At 42.9% G+C, this 20,264-nt stretch overlaps 1 protein-coding gene and 1 pseudogene across 2 annotated transcripts; both read right to left on the reverse strand.

Annotated features, from left to right (window-relative positions):
* Nucleotides 1–2,665: 2,665 nt before the first annotated feature.
* On the reverse strand, nt 2,666–19,670 carry LOC129410099 (uncharacterized). Of its 2 annotated transcripts, XM_055157430.1 has the most exons (9): nt 19,412–19,670; nt 18,574–18,690; nt 18,361–18,474; nt 17,427–17,483; nt 8,916–9,053; nt 5,103–5,150; nt 4,879–4,992; nt 4,035–4,133; nt 2,666–3,488 (listed from the first exon to the last, which is right to left on the reverse strand). In XM_055157430.1, exons 2-9 carry the CDS (start codon nt 18,676–18,678, stop codon nt 3,381–3,383), a joined length of 783 nt encoding a protein of 260 aa, XP_055013405.1. In that variant the 5' UTR covers nt 18,679–18,690; nt 19,412–19,670; the 3' UTR covers nt 2,666–3,380. The 2 variants fall into 2 exon arrangements, with proteins under 2 accessions (XP_055013405.1, XP_055013406.1); XM_055157431.1 differs by lacking the exon at nt 5,103–5,150.
* LOC129410177 (5S ribosomal RNA) lies at nt 8,373–8,490 on the reverse strand (annotated as a pseudogene).
* Nucleotides 19,671–20,264: the final 594 nt, after the last annotated feature.

Genomic DNA, 20,264 nt, shown 5'->3' on the forward strand with positions numbered 1-20,264 from the left:
ATTATGTACTGTTTGTCTTGCATGTATCCGTGTTTGCCTGATAAGTTTACATCTTTGGATTTGGGCGTCGCTGTCGTCTTCTTCACAGCAGATGGATGTTGTAGCAGAGCTTGGCGCACATAAAGAATGACTTGTATAAGTACAAATGTTCACTGGTGTTGATGATACAATCCATGATTGTTATTTTCCTCCCTGTGACATCCGTTTTCATACGGCCTTGTTTTTATTTGGTGGTAAATCCACACCCTCTGTTGATGACGCATTATAGGTTCATGTAAATGGTATGAATGCGGTGAGCACTTTAGTTCCTACTGGAACTGGAGCCGGCCTGAAAACAGCTATATTAGAGCTCACTGCATGGGGAGATTGATTGCAGCAAAATTCTCCATATTTACCCAGCCTAAAGATTCAAATTAGATAATTATTACAACTGTCACTTCTGTCAAAGCAAAATTTAAACAATCACTCCCCTCTTCTACCATTCTACATACAGGAGAAACATTTGGACCCACAGCAGCTCATCCAGACCAAAACCAGACATGTGATCAGCCTCCAGGAAAGTGATGTCCTGTTCTTCTTCAACACGCTGGCCAGATATTAAAACCAAATGGACTCAAAATAAACCAAATGGTCACCACTATAATAAAGAAATACAACATTTCTAGACAATAAAACAGATTAAAAATTTTAAAAAGCTTTTAAAACATACAATATCTACAGGAAATATCTTTAAAGTAAAAGTATCATTCTTCCTTGCATTTTATGTTGTGATTTATTTTATTTGGTTGTGTAAAAAAAAAAAAAAAAAAAAAGATCTTCCTCATTACTGTCTCAATAAAGGCTAGTACATCCCACCCATGTGACATCTATAGCATGCACAGCGTGGCACATTTTGACCAATCAGAGCAAGGTTTGCTAAAGCGGAGCTAGTTTGGACTCAGAGTGGGGCTAGGCTAAGTTTTACATTTTTAGGCACTTAGTATTTCAAAAAAAAAAAAGTTCTCTCTCGATGTTCTGTAAAATGGGGTAGAAACAGCCACTTTCTATTCTTATGTCAAATCAATGTGTAACCCTCTGGGATAGGCAAGGCAAGGCAAGTTTATTTGTATAGCAAAATTAGTACACAAAGTAATTCAGTGATTTACAGAATAAGAAATACATTAAAATCCTAATAAAAGCAAATCAAAACATAAATAATCATAAAGATTAAAATAAAAAAAGAGAGACATAAATTAGAGAGAAGAGTGTGGAATGAAAACCTTTCAGTCATATGCACAGTAAAACAGAACTGTTTTGAACCTGGATTTAAACAGCGTCAAAGAAGAGTCTGTCTCACATGTTCAAACTGTTCTAGGTTTTAGCTGCATGAAACTGAAACTCTGACTCCCCTTGTTTAGTCCTGACTCTGGGCACCAGCAGGAGGCCAGTCCCTGAGCTCCTCAGAGTGTGAGATGGTTCATATGGCACTAACATGTCGGAGATGTACTTTGGTGCTCGGCCATGGAGAGACTTGTACAAGCAGAGCTGCTTTAAAGTCTCTGAGCCACAGGAAGCCAGTGCAGAGACCTGAGCACAGAACGTATGTGCTCGTACTTCCTAGTTCGAGTAAGGACCCGAGCTGCAGAGTTCTGGATGTACTGCAGCGTCTCACAGCTCCTTTGGAGAGGCCAGTGAGCAGACCATTACAGTAGTCTAACGTACTGGAGACAAACGCATGGATAAGTCTCTCCAAGTCTGCTTTAGACAGTAAACCTTTGATTTTTGCTATGTTTTTAGATGGTAAAAGGCCGCAGATGTTATTGATTTGATGTGGCTGTTAAAGTTCAAATCTGAGTCTGTTATTACCCCTAGATTTCTTGCCTGATTTGAAGGTTTTAGAGAAAGAGACTGGAGAGACTGGAGGCCCCTCTGCATTTGCAATTGGCCCTTTATCACTGCTTGCAGTTTTAATTTAATTTATAATTCCTTTATCTTATTGTTAGAATAATTGTATATATTATCCCATATTTGCTATATTTGCTATGTACCGTTCTTTGTGAATTTGAATAATCTTTTGTCCTTGGAAACTGTATGCAATAACCCTCCCCTCACGTGTGAGCAACGAGGCGATTCGGCTCTTGGAGCATGGGAGCAGACACTCTCAAGGCTGCACTGAGAAAGCTGTGTCTGAGAGCTGAACGAAACATATGCACCTGCTGTTGATAACACATATTTGTATGTCTGGTGTTTCTGCTGTTTTCACCCCCTCCCTGAGAGCAGAGACACCCATTGTAACTAGGGACCCTCTTAAGACAATAAAAGAGGAGACGCCTCTGAGTGCATCAGAGCGGGTGGAGATGGTAACGGTGAGTGCATTCTCTGTCCGCCCTCCTCATGAGAAAACAATTCTAATCTCTTGTCTTTCTTCTTATTTTTGCAATGTTTAGGTGTTAAACCTAATACTTATATCAGAGTTTTCTGAATTCTGGTTCTGGTCATTGAACCTTGAACTCTACAGAGAAAAGTAAGTCTTTCTTTAATATTTCTGCTGAACTCTATAACTCTGGTGCCCTGCATATTCACATGGTCATAAAGGACCTACACAATATCTCTCACATGTAGATGGTCTATACATCAAAGCTTTTAACAAGAAAATACAATGTAGAGTTTAAACACGTTCCTTTTTATTAGTGCTGCCGGCCACATATACAGTTTCCTCATATATTTACAGTTCATTATGTGGTCAAACAGAGATAATCCTTGAGCAACCACAGCCTATAGAAACAGAGGTCATACCCTCCATAACTACATTTGCTACATTTCAGATACAGTCTCTATAGTGTCAGACATACAGGAATATTAAGATACAGTCAAATAATTTTTAAAAGATGCATATTTACAGCTGCAGCAGAGGTCATGTGGACATGGCCAGTGTTAGCAGAGGTCATGTGACCAGTATGGACAGAATCATGTGGACAGAGGATATGTGACCAATGTTGACAGCGATCATGTAACCAGTGTGGACAGAGGACATGTGAACATTGTGGACAAAGGTCATGTCTGTTGTATGTGTAACACTGTGCTTGTGAGAATGTTGTATGTGTAACACTGTATGTAACACTGTGTTTGTGAGAATGTTGTATGTGTAACACTGTGTTTGTGAGACTGTTGTATGTGTAACACTGTGTTTGTGAGAATGTTGTATGTGTAACACTGTGTTTGTGAGAATGTTGTATGTGTAACACTGTGTTGTGAGAATGTTGTATGTGTAACACTGTGTTTGTGAGAATGTTGTATGTGTAACACTGTTTGTGAGAATGTTGTATGTGTAACACTGTGTTTGTGAGAATGTTGTATGTGTGACACTGTGTGTGTTACACAGGTGTTGAGGCAGATGCTGCTCAGGGCTCAGGAGTAATGACATCGATAGGCTCTACCTGAGGCTCAGTGGGAGGAGTGGACAGATCCTCCACCTGCTCCGAGTCTGCTTCAGTCACCACCACTGCCACCTGCACATATGCACACACACATACATAAACACACGTGCACACGTGCACATACATGCGCATGTACACACATAAACACACACAAGACCAAATGTTTGACTTTATCTGGTGATCACTAGCAATTCATAGATTCAAGCTATGAACTATTGTCTGTATTTTTCCTCAGTACATAGCCCCGGCATAATACAGAATAACAAGAATACAGCCAATCCCTCAGCCCCCCGGACATTTAATCTCATTATAAAATGAGACCTTGTTATTCCCACTAAAAGTAATCTAAACGAACTCTGCACAGTGTCAGGCAGAGCACTACTTCAAGACAGAAAATTTACTGTAGCCGAAATAATAATAAATTAATAAAAAATAAATAAACAGCCTACTAATCTTATAAACATTTATAAACATGGTGAGATACCAAACTGAGCGCGAGCAGCATGGAAATCTTCAGGAAACTGTTAACATGACATCTGACTGGATGCAGATATGAAATGGGACATAAGATTATGCCATGTGCTGTACTTGGGTTGTGAGTTTTGTGCCCTCACTTACCTGTGATGGGCTGCACAGTGGGGGCGTGGCCTGGGCAATGGGTACAGCGGGGGCAGGAGGGGGGCGTGTCTGGGGGTATTCTGGGCGTTGGGAGCCAGCCTGTGGGCCAGACATACACTGCATTATGTCTTGACATGGTTTGGTGGGATAGTACCTGAGGTTAATATCTATCATAGTTTTACATCAGTTAAGTGGCAAATTGTTAAAAACAAAAAAGCTGAAAACTTAAAAGTTGGAAAAAACAGAAAGTAGCAGTGAGTTCTAAAAGATAATCCCTCTATCTATGTCATCAACTCATCAATTCCAAAATGCAGAGACAATCCAACCAGCAAGTAACATTACAAACTTAACCAAAATTACAAAAGAAACAAAAAAAACATGCAAATTTGTATAACCCTAAATATAGTGTTAATTATGTTTTAGAGAAATTAGTAGTCTAACCAGATGAAAAATAATATTTTAATTAAATTCGGGCGGGTGGTAGTTTCACTACTCAAATAAAAAACTCTGAACTCGGAGCAACTGGGAGGAGACCAAGCGGATGGCGGGCGGGTGCAGTTTTGAAAACTGGTCAAAAACTGTGGTTGCAAATGGATAGCGGGCAGATGATGAGTTTTGCGATGCGGTTGCGGATGAAAAAGTAGCCCATCCGCGCAACTCTACCATATGCACTTTAACCAATTAAATAATTATGCATTATTTGCAGCTACTATCTGTGTCTATCCAAGCAGTGAATGCAACCTATTTAACTCCATCCTACAGTGAGTTTGTTTATAAAAATAAAAATGCTCAACAGAAAACATGAATATTCTTTTCATTCAAATGAGGAAAGGGAGGACAAGACCTGGCGCCCCCCAGCAGCTAACACGCTCAGCCCAAAGAGCATGACTGTGATGCAGATGAGGAGCTCCAAGACCAGGAAGATCACCAAGGTGCCCAGGATCCCATCAATGAGCAACTGCAAAAGAAGCCAAGAAAAGAGGTGTGAGCTGGGCCAGCATGTACCCCTGTGAGGACATGTCCAAACACTGAGCCTACCAAAGCAGGAAGCATGGAGGGGGCACTTACTTTACATTTTTGCTCGATCAGCCCGGTGCATTTCCTGAAACAATGTTGCTGTGGTGGACAGTAAAAAGAGACACACGGAATATGCGTCAGGGTGTAGCACACAACACAAGGGTCACGTTAGCTACACAAGCTAAATTTATCCTGCTCAATCAGGATAGCTCAATCTGCTATCATGGGCTACTGTTAGCGAGATGTCGAGCACAAAATCTATCTGTATCCATACTGAAAATGTTTGGTGGGAAAAAATCCCAAGAAATTATGTTTGCGACCTGGAGTGATGGGCCATATGACGCTGGGTTTATATTAAATGCAGGTTGTGTGCAGTTCGGGACAAGCGTGGGTGAAATCAGTGCATGCTGTGACACTGACCTGGGAGCACTGGGCGACATGTCCAGGAGAGGTGTGGGTCTGCGAGAAGACTCCACAAGGAGTTGATTTTTAAAGGTACCATATTTTTCGGACTATAAGTCACACATGTTTCATGGTTTGGGTGGTCCTGACCATTACTTTTGTACAATTGAAAATTTCAAATTTAAGTGACTTCAGTGACAACCAAAACCAACCTGTTGGGGTTCAGAAAGGCCGGAATAATTCTAACTGGAAATGATGCTGAGTCTGATAACAGCTACGCAAAAGAGGAAGCGACGCTCTGTTTATCTTCGGAGGTCATGGAGTTGCTCAGAAGGGACACTGAGGATGAAGAATTCAATGGATTTAGTGTTTTGTAGTGAGATGGAGAGTTTGGTAAACTTGTTCTGTTCTGTTTATGCTATAGTTACCTGAAGAACTGGTTTTATGTTACATTAACAGCCTGTTCTCTATTCTATTGTTACTGCCTTTCAAAATGAAATGTCAGGTCCTGGTCTCTGATTTCATAAAATACATTTCCCCCAAAAAGTGCAACTTATAGTCCGATGTGACTTATATGTTTTTTTCTTCTTCATTACAGAGTTTTTGGCTTGTGCGACTTATACTCCGGAGCGACTTATAGTCTGAAAAATATGGTAATCAGATGAGTGTTGTTGAACCTGTGCTGCATACACACCACACTGCACCATAGATCAGTAATAGTTAACAGTACTTATGTACTTATAATTCTTATGAACAAGTAGTTATTAGTAGTAGCTGCAGTAGTTGGTGTTGCAGGCAGTCTGCAAGTGACCTGCTGAAAATACATGCCAAACCCGCAACGCATTGAGTGTAAATGTGCCATAAGTCTTCAGCCCTGCCCTTGCACCTACTGTACACTGAAAAAAAAAATTCTGGGAGTAGTAAAATATATATAAAATCAACTGGGGTAATTTTTACACTGAAATCACATAATTCTGTGAGAACTAAAACTTATTTAATAGCAATGGACAAAATGTGAGTGCCGATGAGTAAATTGAGTAATGAGTAAGTTCTACTATATAATTACTAATACGTTTTAAAGGTTTTACAGTTGCCAAAGTCCTTCTAGGTAAGTCCCTTCACTTGCTGGCTGCGTATTTGGGCTGGGCCAGCAGTAACTCAGTTGGCAGAGCATTTGTCCACTGATCCTAAGGTTGGTGATCTCGACATAAAAAACCCAAACATCATTGGGAGAGCAGTCAGATCCACTGACCCACAGGTTGCCAGTGTGATTCCAGCTCCCACAGATGAATGCTGTCATTGTGTCCTTGGGTAAGACACTTAACCCACCTTGCCTCCAGTGTCTGTGTAAGTGGATGAGTGGTTCCTTGTTGTAAAGCGCTTTGCCTACCTTGAAGGTGGAAAAACTGACAATTTATTATACATCAGTAAATATTAAACATATAATATGTACTGAATTACTTCAACACAGCAATGCAATTAATTATGACAATATTTAATATATTTTACTTAATTTATTTACATGAATATAACTTCTAACTTAAAAAAAAAAAAAATTGACAATTAGTAAATTCATGACTGTTTATCGTGGTGAGTGCATTTTACTTAATACTAAGCAAAAGATGTTCATTTTGTCTTTTTATACACTTTAACTTCTTGGGTTCTTTTTAAAGACAATGCAGTAAAGTGTGTTAACCTTGTTGACATATTTCGGCTGCGAGCTGCAAGCTATCTTCAGAACTGTCACCGGTGTTGGTGGTGACGTGTCGTATATCAGCTGTTGTTACTTCCTGTAGGCGAGTTTTTTTGCCCTCATTCGTATTCCCTAATGCAGTTTTGAGTCGTTTGGGGACGCTGACGAGCTATTTTATTTATGTTTGGAAAATGGAAATAGCCAAAAGTTAGAGAAGCGCGAGTTTTACCAAATGGCAAAATTTCCAGGACTTTTCATCATTGTTTAGTGGGTGAAAAATGGGTGAGTTGGTTAGGAAAAAAAATAAAAAATTAAAGCCGCAAACGGCGTCGAACAGCCCTCGCCCGTCACACGCGCTGCGCCCTGTAAACGCCGTGCCCTGCAAAGGCCGTGCCCTGCAAAGGCCGTGCCCTGCAAAGGCTGTGCCCCACACTAACCCTAATAACCGTAAATCCCAACCACAAGTCTAACTCCTATCACTTTGCGATACTAGGCCCTTCGCCAGCCTCTGGTGCTCGGGCTTAAAAAAAATTATAATTGAGCAAAAACAATATATCTGAAAATATTGGAACAGCATATTATAAGTTTTTTGAAAGCTCTCGACCTTCCCCACGTCACCGTGGGGTCATTGGTGAGTGACGGGCCCTGACGCACTCGTCATTCACCATCTCGTCGGGGTCGCCCATGACCTCCCATTGACTTCCATTCATTTAGCAGTGATAAATATGGCTCAGGCCTTGGGCGTGGGTTACTGGGATACTGCTGTTCGTGCCGGGGAAGACAGAGTATGAGGCTGCATGTCATCCTCTCGTATTCGCCCATGCGCTTGTTGCTCCCCATTCGCTCCCCGTAGCGAAAGCAATAGGCCCTACGCCCTGTCGGGGCTCGGGCCTAATAATAAGAAAGAAGAAAGAAAGAAAGATTAATATTCTAATACGAGAACAATGTTCTGCTTTTTTTTGCCTGACAAACTATACATTTTCGGAAAACTCAGGCGCATTGCTACGTCATGGCGAGGGTCCCTGGTCACTACGGGCAAGTCACATCGTGCAATTTCACTTTCCGGCCACTTGGAGCATTGCTTTGCGATACTAATAGGCCCTTTGCCAGCTTCTGGCGCTCGGGCCTAATAACAATAATAGTAATAATAATAATAATAATAATAATAATGGCAATGTGGGTGAAGTGCCTTGCCTAAGAACACAACAGTTTTTGCATGTGGTTCCCCCATGTGGCACCTGATTTTCCCAGTCGTGTCCCATCCAAGTACAAACCAGGCCCGGCCTTGCTTAGCTTCTGAGATCTGATGAGATCAGGCTTTGACAAGCTGGTATGGCCACATTTTCTAGTAAATCTTACAAGTTAGTTTTTTCAGTGTATGCTCATGAGCAGCATGCGTCTCCATGCACTGCAGAGTGGGGAGACTCAGTTCTTCAGGTGTATTCCAGAGTCACTGCACTTTCATAGGAAGTCATATGAAGAGATAGTCCCTGATGATTTTTACAGATGCCTTTGATGACGGCTGTATAATGTCCTTGCCCCAGAATAGATATTGTCACTTTAGGAGCGCCTGCTTTGTCCTATCAACATTGTTTCAGTCTTGCACCAGGCAAGACATTATCTTACAACATGACGCATTTCGAATGTCATTTAAAGAAAGGTAAGGAGCTTTGATTGGCTCTTGTACAGTTGCAGAGAGGAGTTTAACATATTGCTAAATGCTGTCCGAGTGTTCTGGATACTGGTGAGATGTGGGTATGTGGGAGTACCACAGCATGTAGCTCCAGGCGGCGGCAGTGCTCACAGTGGTACGAGTCCTGGCGGTAGGGTAGGTGCTTGGACATAAGCCCCAGGGCCGCTGTGGCAAAGGCAGCACTGACCAGATGCAGCACCAGTACACATTTCACCTGCAGACATGAGAAGCCAACCCAGCAGCATCATGAACTGTTTAACAAGCATCTATAGAAGTCTTACACATGTTCTACTGGAGTTATTAACATGCTGGAATGTTATCTCAACAAACCAACCTTGAGCAGTATTGTAAGTGCCTGTAAATGATGGTGGCGGCAGGGTGTGGTGGCTTGGCAGGTGATTTAGTTAAATTCGGATATTATATATTATATAAAAACCCAGGATGTTCTACATGCATTAAATGTGGCAATGTACAAGTTTGCCCTGATTTATTGTTCTCGCCATCTACAGACCTCCAAGTGCCACAAACAAATTTTACACAGAGCTAGTTAAAGTGCTTAAAATACTAATGATACTAATGGGTGATTTTATTTAATTTGGCTTGATAAGGTGCGCAGGAAAAAAATTTAAGGACATTACAAATTCATTCCAACTGACCCACATTGTGAACAGGCCTACAAGAATAAATAAAAAAAAATAAAAATCAACAGATAATAACCAGACTATCAGATCACAATTTTACTTTAGTTTCAAGACAGCTTAATAAATCACGTTTTAGAGATAAAAATCAATCCACAAAAAATAGTGTAACTTTTATTTCAAAGTTATGTCTATCTGTTTTGGGAAATGACAAAAAACAATAAAATAGAAAGACATTTTTGAGCACAAATCATGTGAATAAATGTGTAGTGATGCCATTTCTACTCTAAAAATTGTTTTATCAAAATATATAAAAGCAAAAAAGAAGAAGCAAGCAAATAGGCAATCTTTGACCTGGTTTAACAATTAACTGTGGGATTTGGTGAAGAAAAGAGACGCTGCACTGAAAAAAAATCGATTCAATCTAGATTGACAGTACATAATCAGATATACAAAAATCTTAGAAACAAAGGCACCTCTCAGCTAAGGAAATCAACAGCCATTTTTAAAATTAACTTATTAAAAGAGACAAAAGAAAATAGTAAAATATTTTGCAAGAGAATGGGAATGAAAAAAGCACCTGCAATCTTCAGATGTTGTCCAAAATGTCACTGCAACACTATTTAATTACTATTTTATTAAATCAATCTGCAAACTGGCCCTACTTTCTGATTGGCACCAGTCAATGATGCAAAAGTGGAAGCAATCTTCACAGCCGACAGGATCTATCTAAAATAGCATAAAAAATGTTAACTCCAGTTTTCACGATAACTATAAGTTAGTCTATCAATGAAGGCATTTTTCCAATAACATTGCAAACTGTCGTTGTCATGCCCATGCGCAAGTCTAAGCTAGTTAAGGTAGAGGTCAGTAACTACAAGTATACTCCCTGCCATCTCTAAGGTCTATGAAAAGGTTGTAGCCGAGCAGCTCACCCAACACTTTGATGCAAATGATTTATTAAATCTGTTGCAATTTGGTTTCACGAGGAATTATTCCACTGAAACAGCCTGCTGCTAATTCCATTAAAAAATTAGATCAAGTTTAGACCTGGGTGGAGTAGTTGGAGCTGTCTTCCTTGAGTTGTGCAATGTGCTTGACAGTGTAAGCCAGTATTCTTCTCAATAAAATATCTACATTAGACTGGTTTGTATCATACTTGAGGAGGAGACAGCAACGTGTGAGAGCAAACCACACCTTATCCTCTCTCCAAAGCTGCACAATGGCGGTGCCACAGAGCTTGATTCCCGGGCCTCTGCTTTTTAGTCTATATATAAATGGCCTCCCCTCAGTATGTCAAGATAATTATGTATGTTGATGACACTATTGTGTTCACCCATAGAAAAAATGCAAATGAGGTAGTGAAGAGACTGAAATGAGAAAGGTGGCAGCCTGGCTTCAGAGTTCATGTCTGATGTTAATTATAACACCTGAACACCTCCCAAGGGAGGCGTCTAGGAGGCATCCGGAATAGATGCTGTCCCCTCAGCTGCTCTTCTCCACGTGGTGGAGCAGCGGCTCTACTCAGAGCTCCTCACGTGTAGCTGAGCTTCTCACCCTATCTCTAAGGAAGCGCTCAGCCACCCTGTGGAGGAAACTCATTTCAACCACTTGTATCCGGGATCTCGTCCTTTCAGTCATTACCCAAAGCTCATGACCAGAGGTCAGGGGAGGAACGTAGTCTGACAGTAAATCGAGAGCTTTGCCTTTCGGCTCAGCTCCCTCTTCACCACAACGGTCCGATACAGCGACTGCATCACTGCTGACGCTGCACCGATCCACCTGTCAATCTCACACTCCATCCTCCCCTCACTCGAGAACAAGACCTCAGCTGCAAACCCCCCCAGTGCTGCAGGTCCTGGTCTGATGAAGCCATCAGGACAACATCAGACACATGTAGCTCTGTCCCTGACCGCCACGCGGTCCCGCTCTTGACATAAACATCATTGGTTGAGTCAGATCCACTGACCCACAGGTTGGTGGTGCCATTCCACCTCCCACAGGTGAATGATGTCGTGTCCTTGAGCAAGACACTTGCCTGCCTCACCCCCTCAGTAACATTTACTGAAATGTTATGATATAAAACATAACAGTCGCTATATTCTCAATAAAGAATGAAAGCTGTCGATAGCAAACAAGAGATAAATGACTTCCAGAATTAAAAATGAGCAATCACCTAGAATCCAAACCTATTAAAAATCTGAATTAGAAATTTGTTTCATTTCTGCTCATCAAATGAAGGAAATGAAGGACGCTAGCTTTAAAAAGCTGAAGTATAGCCTTGTTTTTATTTCAGTATGCTAATTAGGGGTTATAATATTTGTCTGATATATATTTACAGTATACTGGTATTTGTTTTCTGGACTTTTTATGAAATCCATTCAGTTAAAGAGAACTTTAATTTGATTAGCCTGGCATCAATGCTATTGTGCTAATTAGCATTATCAAAACTGTAAATTCAGCTTGGTAAACAAAATATTTGGAATCAGCACCCTCATCCATCCATCCATCCATTTTCGTCCACTTATCCGGGGCCGGGTCGCGGGGGCAGCAGCCTAAGCAGGGACTCCCAGACTTCCTTCACCCCAGACATGTCCTCCAGCTCCTCCGGGGGGACTCCGAGGTGTTCCCAGGCCAGCCGAGAGACATAGTCCCTCCAGCGTGTCCTGGGTCTTCCCCGTGGCCTCCTCCCGGTGGGACATGCCCGGAACACCTCCCGAGGGAGGCGCCCAGGAGGCATCCGGAACAGATGCCCGAGCCACCTCAACTGGCTCCTCTCGACGTGGAGGAGCAGCGGCTCTACTCCGAGCTCCTCCCGTGTGACTGAGCTCCTCACCCTATCTCTAAGGGAGCGCCCAGCCACCCTGCGGAGGGAACTCATTTCGAGCGCTTGTATCCGCGATCTCGTCCTTTCGGTCACTACCCAGAGCTCATGACCATAGGTGAGAGTAGGAACGAAGACTGACCGGTAAATCAAGAGCTTCGCCTTTCGACTCAGCTCCCTCTTCACCACAACGGTCCGATACAGCGACCGCATCACTGCCGAAGCTGCCACTGCCTGTCAATCTCACGTTCCGTCCTTCCCTCACTCGTGAACAAGACCCCGAGATACTTGAACTCCTCCACTTGAGGCAAAGACTCTCCACCCACCCGCTTTGTAGTCGTGTCATCTGATCTCCGGCCACGTGTCTTGGACACTCGGGTGAAGAGAGGGGCTGAGCTGTCAACTGATCACCACCTGGTTGTGAGTTGGGTTCGCTGGCGGAGGAGGAAGCCGGAAAGACCTGGCAGGCCCAAGCGTGTAGTGAGGGTCTGTTGGGAACGTCTGGCGGAGCCCTCTGTCAGAGGGACCTTCAACTCGCACCTCCGGGAGGACTTCTCCCGGATTCCGGGGGAGGCTGGAGATATGGAGTCCGAGTGGGCTTCATTCTCGGCCTCTATTGTCAATGCAGCTGCTCGGAGCTGTGGGCGTAAGGTCTGTGGTGCCTGTCGCGGCGGCAATCCCCGAACCCGGTGGTGGACACCGGAAGTAAGGGATGCTGTCAAGCTGAAAAAGGAGTCCTATCGGGCCTTGCTGGCTCGGGGGACTCCTGAAGCAGCTGACGGGTACCGGCGGGCCAAGCGTGCTGCAGCCCGTGTGGTCGCGGAGGCAAAAACTCTGAGCTGGGAGGAGTTCAGGGAGGCCATGGAGAAGGACTATCGGACGGCCTCAAAGAGATTCTGGCAAACCGTCCGGCGCCTCAGGAGGGGAAAGCAGTTCTTCACCAACACTGTTTACAGTGCGGGGGGAGAGCTGCTGACCTCGACTGGGGACGTTGTCCGGCGGTGGAAGGAAAACTTTGAGGATCTCCTCAATCCCACCGTCACGTCCTCCGAGGAGGAGGCTGAGGCTGGGGACTCGGAGGCGGACTCATCCATCACCCTGGCCGAAGTCACTGAGGTGGTTGGCAAGCTCCTTGGTGGCAAGGCTCCGGGGTTGGATGAGATCCGCCCTGAGTACCTGAAGTCTCTGGATATTGTGGGGCTGTCTTGGCTGACACGCCTCTTCAACATCGCGTGGCGGTCGGGGACAGTACCTCTGGACTGGCAAACCGGGGTGGTGGTCCCTCTGTATAAGAAGGGGGACCGGAGGGTGTGTTCCAACTATAGGGGGATCACACTCCTCAGCCTTCCCGGTAAGGTCTATGCCAGGGTACTGGAGAGGAGAATTCGGCCGATAGTCGAACCTCGGATTCAGGAGGTTTTCGTCCTGGCCGTGGAACACTGGACCAGCTCTACACTCTCCATAGGGTGCTCGAGGGTTCATGGGAGTTTGCCCAACCAGTCCACATGTGTTTTGTGGATCTGGAGAAGGCATTCGACCGTGTCCCTCGTGGTGTCCTGTGGGGGGTGCTCTGGGAGTATGGGGTCCGGGGCCCTTTGCTAAGGGCTGTCCAGTCCCTGTATGACCGGAGCAGGAGCTGTGTTCGCATTGCCGGCAGTAAGTCAGACCTGTTCCCGGTGCATGTTGGACTCCGCCAGGGCTGCCCTTTGTCACCGGTTCTGTTCATTGTGTTTATGGACAGAATTTCTAGGCGCAGTCAGGGGCCGGAGGGGGTCCGGTTTGGGGACCACAGGATTTCATCTCTGCTGTTTGCGGACGATGTTGTTCTGTTGGCTTCATCGAGCCAGGACCTGCAGTGTGCACTGGGGCGGTTTGCAGCCGAGTGTGAAGCGGCTGGGATGAAGATCAGCTCTTCCAAGTCTGAGGCCATGGTTCTCGACCGGAAAAAGGTGGCTTGCCCTCTCCGGGTGGGTGGAGAGTCAGCACCCTCAAATCATGGGAAATAGCATGTTTACTGACTTTTCCTCAAATTTGCCATTAGAACTTTTTCTGAACATATTTCTCAGAACTATTCTCAGTCTATTATGACCACACCAACCAACTATTAATCACTTCAAAAATTTTAAAACTTAAGGATGTGATAAGCTTCCAGACAGCAAAAATAATGTACAAGGCAGAAAGGAAAGAAAAAATATTCAGAAACTTTTTAGGGAAAGAGAAAGTTCTTATAATTTAAGGAGAAGTCACCTCTTTAAAATGGCCAGATTCTGCACAACAAGAAAAAGTTTTTGTATTTCAGTTTGTGGGGTCAAAATCTGGACCTGAGTGGTGAGCTCAAAAAATGTCCAAATATGAAAATAAACATAAATATAAAGAAATAATTATAGCTATGTATGTATGTATGCACTAGAAGGAATTTAAGTTTATTTCTTCTCTGAATGTAAACTACGCTATATTTATTTTTGTATCTGGAGTAATAACGTACTATAAGAGTCTGACAGAAGCACATTATTGCTTTAGTGGGATTGTAAAAGGGGGTGGGGGTATATATTGCTTCTCCCCACTCCTTTTTCGGAATAATTGATTTTTTTTCTTAAAATGTTTATTTTTGGAGATTATAGTTGTGATGAGCAATGTAAAATAATTGCCTTTATGTATCTGTTGATTAATGCATAATAATGCAATTCATTATTTATGGAAACATCTGAATAAACTTATCATCATACCATAACATGTCTGAACCTCAACAGAAATGTGTTAGGAAAGTGACTACACTACAAACCTTTTAAAATTAGCTATTTCTGTTTTTCATATTTTTAAGACAAAATCAGGTAGAACATTTTTAAGGAGGAGGAATTTTGCTTCTGAGGGGTATTGTTACCGCATAACATAATTAAATCACCATGTAACCTTTTGTTGTTTTGAAAATGCTATATTTGCCAAAAAAATTTTTAATATATTTCAGTCCTGTTTTTGACACTCCAAGTCTCCCCTCCCTATGCTCCTCGGGCTACGTCACTCCCCCTTCAGAGTGCTATCCCTACACAATCAGCGTGCATCCGAATAATGAAAATACACATCAGGATATCAAGTTGTTATGCGGTAAGGATGTAATGATATCAAAATCTCTTTATACGATATTTTCATGATTTGTATCTCACAATATTTATTTTCGATATTTATTGCAATATTTTGTGGAGGCTTACAAAATTGTGTATATGTTACTTTTTCCTTTTAAAAGCCTTGGAAAAGCCTTGAAAAGCCTTTGGTACTGTTATAATATGAAAAATTGAAATGTAAAAGTGCTTAATAACATGCAGTCTGACAACACCAAAGGATCATGATCTGATCCTGTTTTTGCACCATGCTATTGCTGCACCTTGCCAAGGCAAGGCAAGTTTATTTCACACAAAGTAATTCAAAGTGCTTTGCAGAATGAGAAAGATATTAAAATCACAAAGAAGGACATTAAAATCACCATAACTATTAATTTAAGTAAAGAGACTTAATTCAATATATTGTAATGGCATCTGATATAATTGTGAGACGTTTGATGATGCGATTTCATGATATTTTAGTTATTTTTAGATCCTTATTGTGCACACTTTTGCATCATGATTTTGTATATTTATGGAGAATTGTCATGCGGCAGCTTGGGTGACATAGGTTTGTAGGCAGCGCATTGGCCAGAATCTTACAGCTAACTGTATGACTGGTTCAAATAGGACCCAAGAGAGATCTCTAAAATGCTCAAACATGCATTGTTAGAGCCATGCCCCTTGTGTGTAAGTCACCAACAGTCGGTGCCATGGGGTTGGCAATATTTGCTCCTCAGGTCTTGCAAGCATGTAGTTTCTTGCCATGCTTGATGTCTATGATTTGAATCTGATACTGATACTGATCCTGGACTTTTAACTTTGCAACTAATAAAGTAAAATTTTTCGGACAATAAGTTAAGCACTTTTTTCATGGTTTGGGTGGTCCAACTGGGCGACTTATATATTGGATGGTCTGGTGAGCGACTTATACTGTATATTGAAATTTTCACACTGACAGATGCAAGAGGGCACTCTCAGCTTGTGTGTCAGTATCTGCTGCTCCTGTTACTCCTGTACCACTGTCACTTGGCTCTACTGCGCATGTCTCCTGCACAAAGAGCCTCTGTCCTTTCTGAATCATGTCAGTTGATCGCACTATTACCACTGAACAATCTAACATTTAAACAAACTTATAAAGACAACCGAAACCATCCTGTCAGGATTCAGCAAGGCCAGAATAATTTTAACTGGAACTGATTCTGAGTCTTACGACAGCTACACAGAAGAGGAAGCGGTGCTTTGTTTACCTCCAGAGGTCGCGGAGTTGCTCAGAAGTGATAGAGGATGAAGAATTCAATGGATTTCATTTTTTTAAAAATATATATATATTTTTAATTAATACTTTAGAATCCCAGATACAAACAAAAAGGCACCACACAAAGATCACATTGAAACATAGCAAAAATCAAAACACAATTGTGAATAAAAAAAAATAAAAATAATAATACATTTATGAATAAAGGGGGCAATTCCAAAGCTCCTGATCAAAGGAACAACTTAACATAGTTCAGAAAGGACACAAGAAACCCAGCTTCTTTTCTTTCAATTTGGTTTCAATGGATTTAGTGATTTGGAGTGAGATGGAGAGTTTGGTAAACTTGTTCTGTTCTGTTGTTTATGCTATAGTTATCTGAAGAACTGTTCATATGTGACGTTAACAGTCTGTTGTTCTCTGTTCTATTGTTATTACTAGAACTTGCTTTTCAACATGAAATGTTGGTTCTTGGTCTGATTTTATAAAATAAATTTCCTCCAAAAAATGCGACTTACAGTCTGGTGCAATTTATAGTCCGAAAAATACAGTAATACATTTTATTAAGACTATTGCCTATGGACTTGTCTAGTCAGACAACAGAGACAAGACAAGTGCTTCGCTTACTATTCTGATCTGCATCACTCAGCGGTCTATTGGAATTTGAAGTTTCATGCATGGATGACATCTAAAACCTCTTCAGGGATGTTTTTGATGGGGGAACAATATTAAAACATGGTATAGTGTTGGCCTAATTGTTTTAGCTGAAACTCACCCAGAACAAGGTGGGCTTCCTCCCACTGTGGATAAGCACGGACCCTGAGAGAGTGACCTGAAACCAGTACAAGGAATTATCACTTGCAGTCACACTCATTCCCGTCATACTCTTCTCTATCACACTCATTGCAGTCACACTCATTGCCACCATACTGATCACCGTTACACTCATCACCATCATATTCATCATCTCATACTCATCACCGTCATACTCCTCGCCGTCATACTCATCTCCATCAAACTCATCGCCATCATACTCGCCATCATACTCATCACCGTCATACTCCTCGCCGTCCTACTCACCGCTGTCATGCTCATCACTGTCATACTCATCTCCATCAAACTCATCGCCATCATACTCCTCGCTGTCATATTCAACAGCGTCATACTCATCGCCGTCATACTCATCGCCATCATATTCATCGCCATCATATTCATCGCTGTCATACTCATCGTCATCATACTCATCGCTGTCATACTCCTCGCCGTCATATTCATCGTCGTCATCATCCTCATCGTCATCAAACTCATTGTATCATACTCATCGTCATCATACTCATCGTCATCATACTCATCGCCATCAAACTCATTGTCATCATACTCATCGCTGTCAAACTCATCGCCATCATACTCATCACCATCATACTCATCACCATCATACTCATCACCATCATACTCATCGCCGTCATACTCATCACCATCATACTCATCACCATCATACTCATCACCATCATACTCCTCACTGTCATACTCCTCGCCATCATATTCATAATCGTAACACTCATTGCAGTGACACTAATCCCGTCACGCTCATTGCCGCCAAACTCCTTACTGTCACACTCATCAACATCATACTCTTCTCCATCACATCAGACAGATGACAGAGACAGAGACATAGACAGAGAACATGAGACAGAGGACAGAGGACACACCTGTATCACAACGATGAGGAAGAGTGCGATGTCCCCGGTGAAGTGCACTTCATGCACATTCAGCACAGACACACTCAGGCACAGGATCAGAGCTGCTATCACAATCTGGATGGCCTGAGAGTGGATAGTGGACAAGGGACAAAGGACGTAGGGCAGAGAACAGAGGTCAGACTGTTGCAAACACTATGGACATATGCGTTCATTGCTGCTCACCCCCAGAGTCTTGGGCTCCATCTTAAGGTGGGACTGCAGCTGTCCTGGCGACAAAGACCCCAAGACAGGAGCGACAGGAGCGGTGTCTTTATCATTCTGAGACATCTTTCACTTGAGCTGAAGGAGACGGTTGAGGGGACAAAGGGGGACAGGGGAGAGGACAGAGAGGGACAGATGAGAGGACAGAGGGAGACAGGTGAGAGGACAGATAGTGACAGATGAGAGGATAGGAAACAGGTGAAAAGACAGGTGGCAGGGGATAGGGGGAGACAGGTAATATTAGTCTGTGGCCATACTGGCTTGTAAAAGCTTCATCTCATTAGATCTCAGAGGCTAGGCAGAACCAGGCCGGGTTAGTAGTCTGCTTGGATGGGAAACCGCTGAGGCGCCAGGGCTAAAAGTGTCATTGTGCCCTTAGGCAAGGTTCTTCACCCTGTCTAGTATGAATGTGGTGTGTTCAAGTGTTGGTGGTGGTTCTATGCTGTTAGCGCATTCTATGGGGCAATTACTTCACTCACTTTGCATAGAGCGGCCCATCCCGCTGTAACTTTCCCACTTGAACGCCATGCATCCCAGTGTGTGAGTGTGGTGCGGCCGCAGAGGACATGACACATCCCCGCAGGTCTGTCCTCATAATAACGGCCCGCATATGTTCCGTGCACACGGGCTGTTGTGCTGAATCACTGCCGTGCGGCATCCGAGCATCCATCTTTTCAGTGTGCTGCAGTGCGACCTGAACGGGAGCGACACGTCGCGATATGCAGTTTGCCTTGGCATGCAGTGACGCCGGGTGAGAGGTTTGAAGTTTGCTTTGCGTGCGTTCCGCGGGTGCTCTTACCTGTACCGAGCAGCGGTCAGCCGTATGTCCTTAGCTAAATCCCGGTGATGTTATGCTGCGGCAGGGTGTGTTCACACGCTCATGGCGCTGCTGCAGCGGCTGCTGTCTCAGGACTTCTCCAAAGTTACGGAGAGGCGGTGCTCAGCTCACTGCGGACATGCGAGTCCACACATCGACATGAATTCACTTAGAGAACTGTAGCTTATTTATGACACCAAAGCTACAAGGGCGCAGCGAATAGATCCAACCTGTACTTACTGCTGTGATAAGAGTGCTTCAAACACACAAACAGCCCATTTGACAAGGTCTTCATACCCTCAGCGACAGCAGATGAAAAACAGCAGTTTAGGCCAATTCTTGTACATTTACCCTACATAAATGTTTATGAAGGCACAATGTCCTCTTAAAATAAACTAACAGGCCTAAATGTCCTAAATAATGTCATTGAAATTATTATTTAAAAAGACTACTATTACTAATTTGCCTATTTTCCCCTCGCAATTGCATTTTTGCTTGTGACCATGATTTTTGCAGCTCCTGCTTAAAGCCTTATTCAAACGGCCTTTCTCATTATGGTGAAGTAGAATAGAATAAAAGAAAAATCTACTCAGTCATCCAAATCATAATTAAATGCTTTTCTAGTGGAGACACTCTTCTGCTTTGTATTAGCTCCATGGAGATAATGCTTTGCCCATATTCTTCCATGGTATGGCATCCTCAAAATGACAAACATACATTATTAATGTGAGCAGGGTCACCTCTCCACTTGTAACCATGGAGCCAAACTAGGACATTCCAGGCTAAGAATGAACATTTCCATGGAGATGAGCAGTATACGTAGTACACCTTTAAA

Source organism: Boleophthalmus pectinirostris, unplaced genomic scaffold (assembly GCF_026225935.1).
Source record: "Boleophthalmus pectinirostris isolate CB_2022bp ecotype Guang Dong unplaced genomic scaffold, ASM2622593v1 HiC_scaffold_21, whole genome shotgun sequence".
Lineage (NCBI taxonomy): Eukaryota > Metazoa > Chordata > Actinopteri > Gobiiformes > Gobiidae > Boleophthalmus > Boleophthalmus pectinirostris.

Excerpts from the sequence above, each read along its gene's own strand:
- LOC129410099 (XM_055157430.1), bottom strand. The coding sequence starts at position 18,678 with ATGTCTCAGAATGATAAAGACACCGCTCCTGTCGCTCCTGTCTTGGGG. Across the intron at positions 4,993-5,102 it reads TGATCGAGCAAAAATGTAAA|TTGCTCATTGATGGGATCCT; the intron begins GTAAGTGCCCCC and ends CTTCTTTTGCAG. Across the intron at positions 3,489-4,034 it reads CACTGTGCAGCCCATCACAG|GTGGCAGTGGTGGTGACTGA; the intron begins GTAAGTGAGGGC and ends GCATATGTGCAG.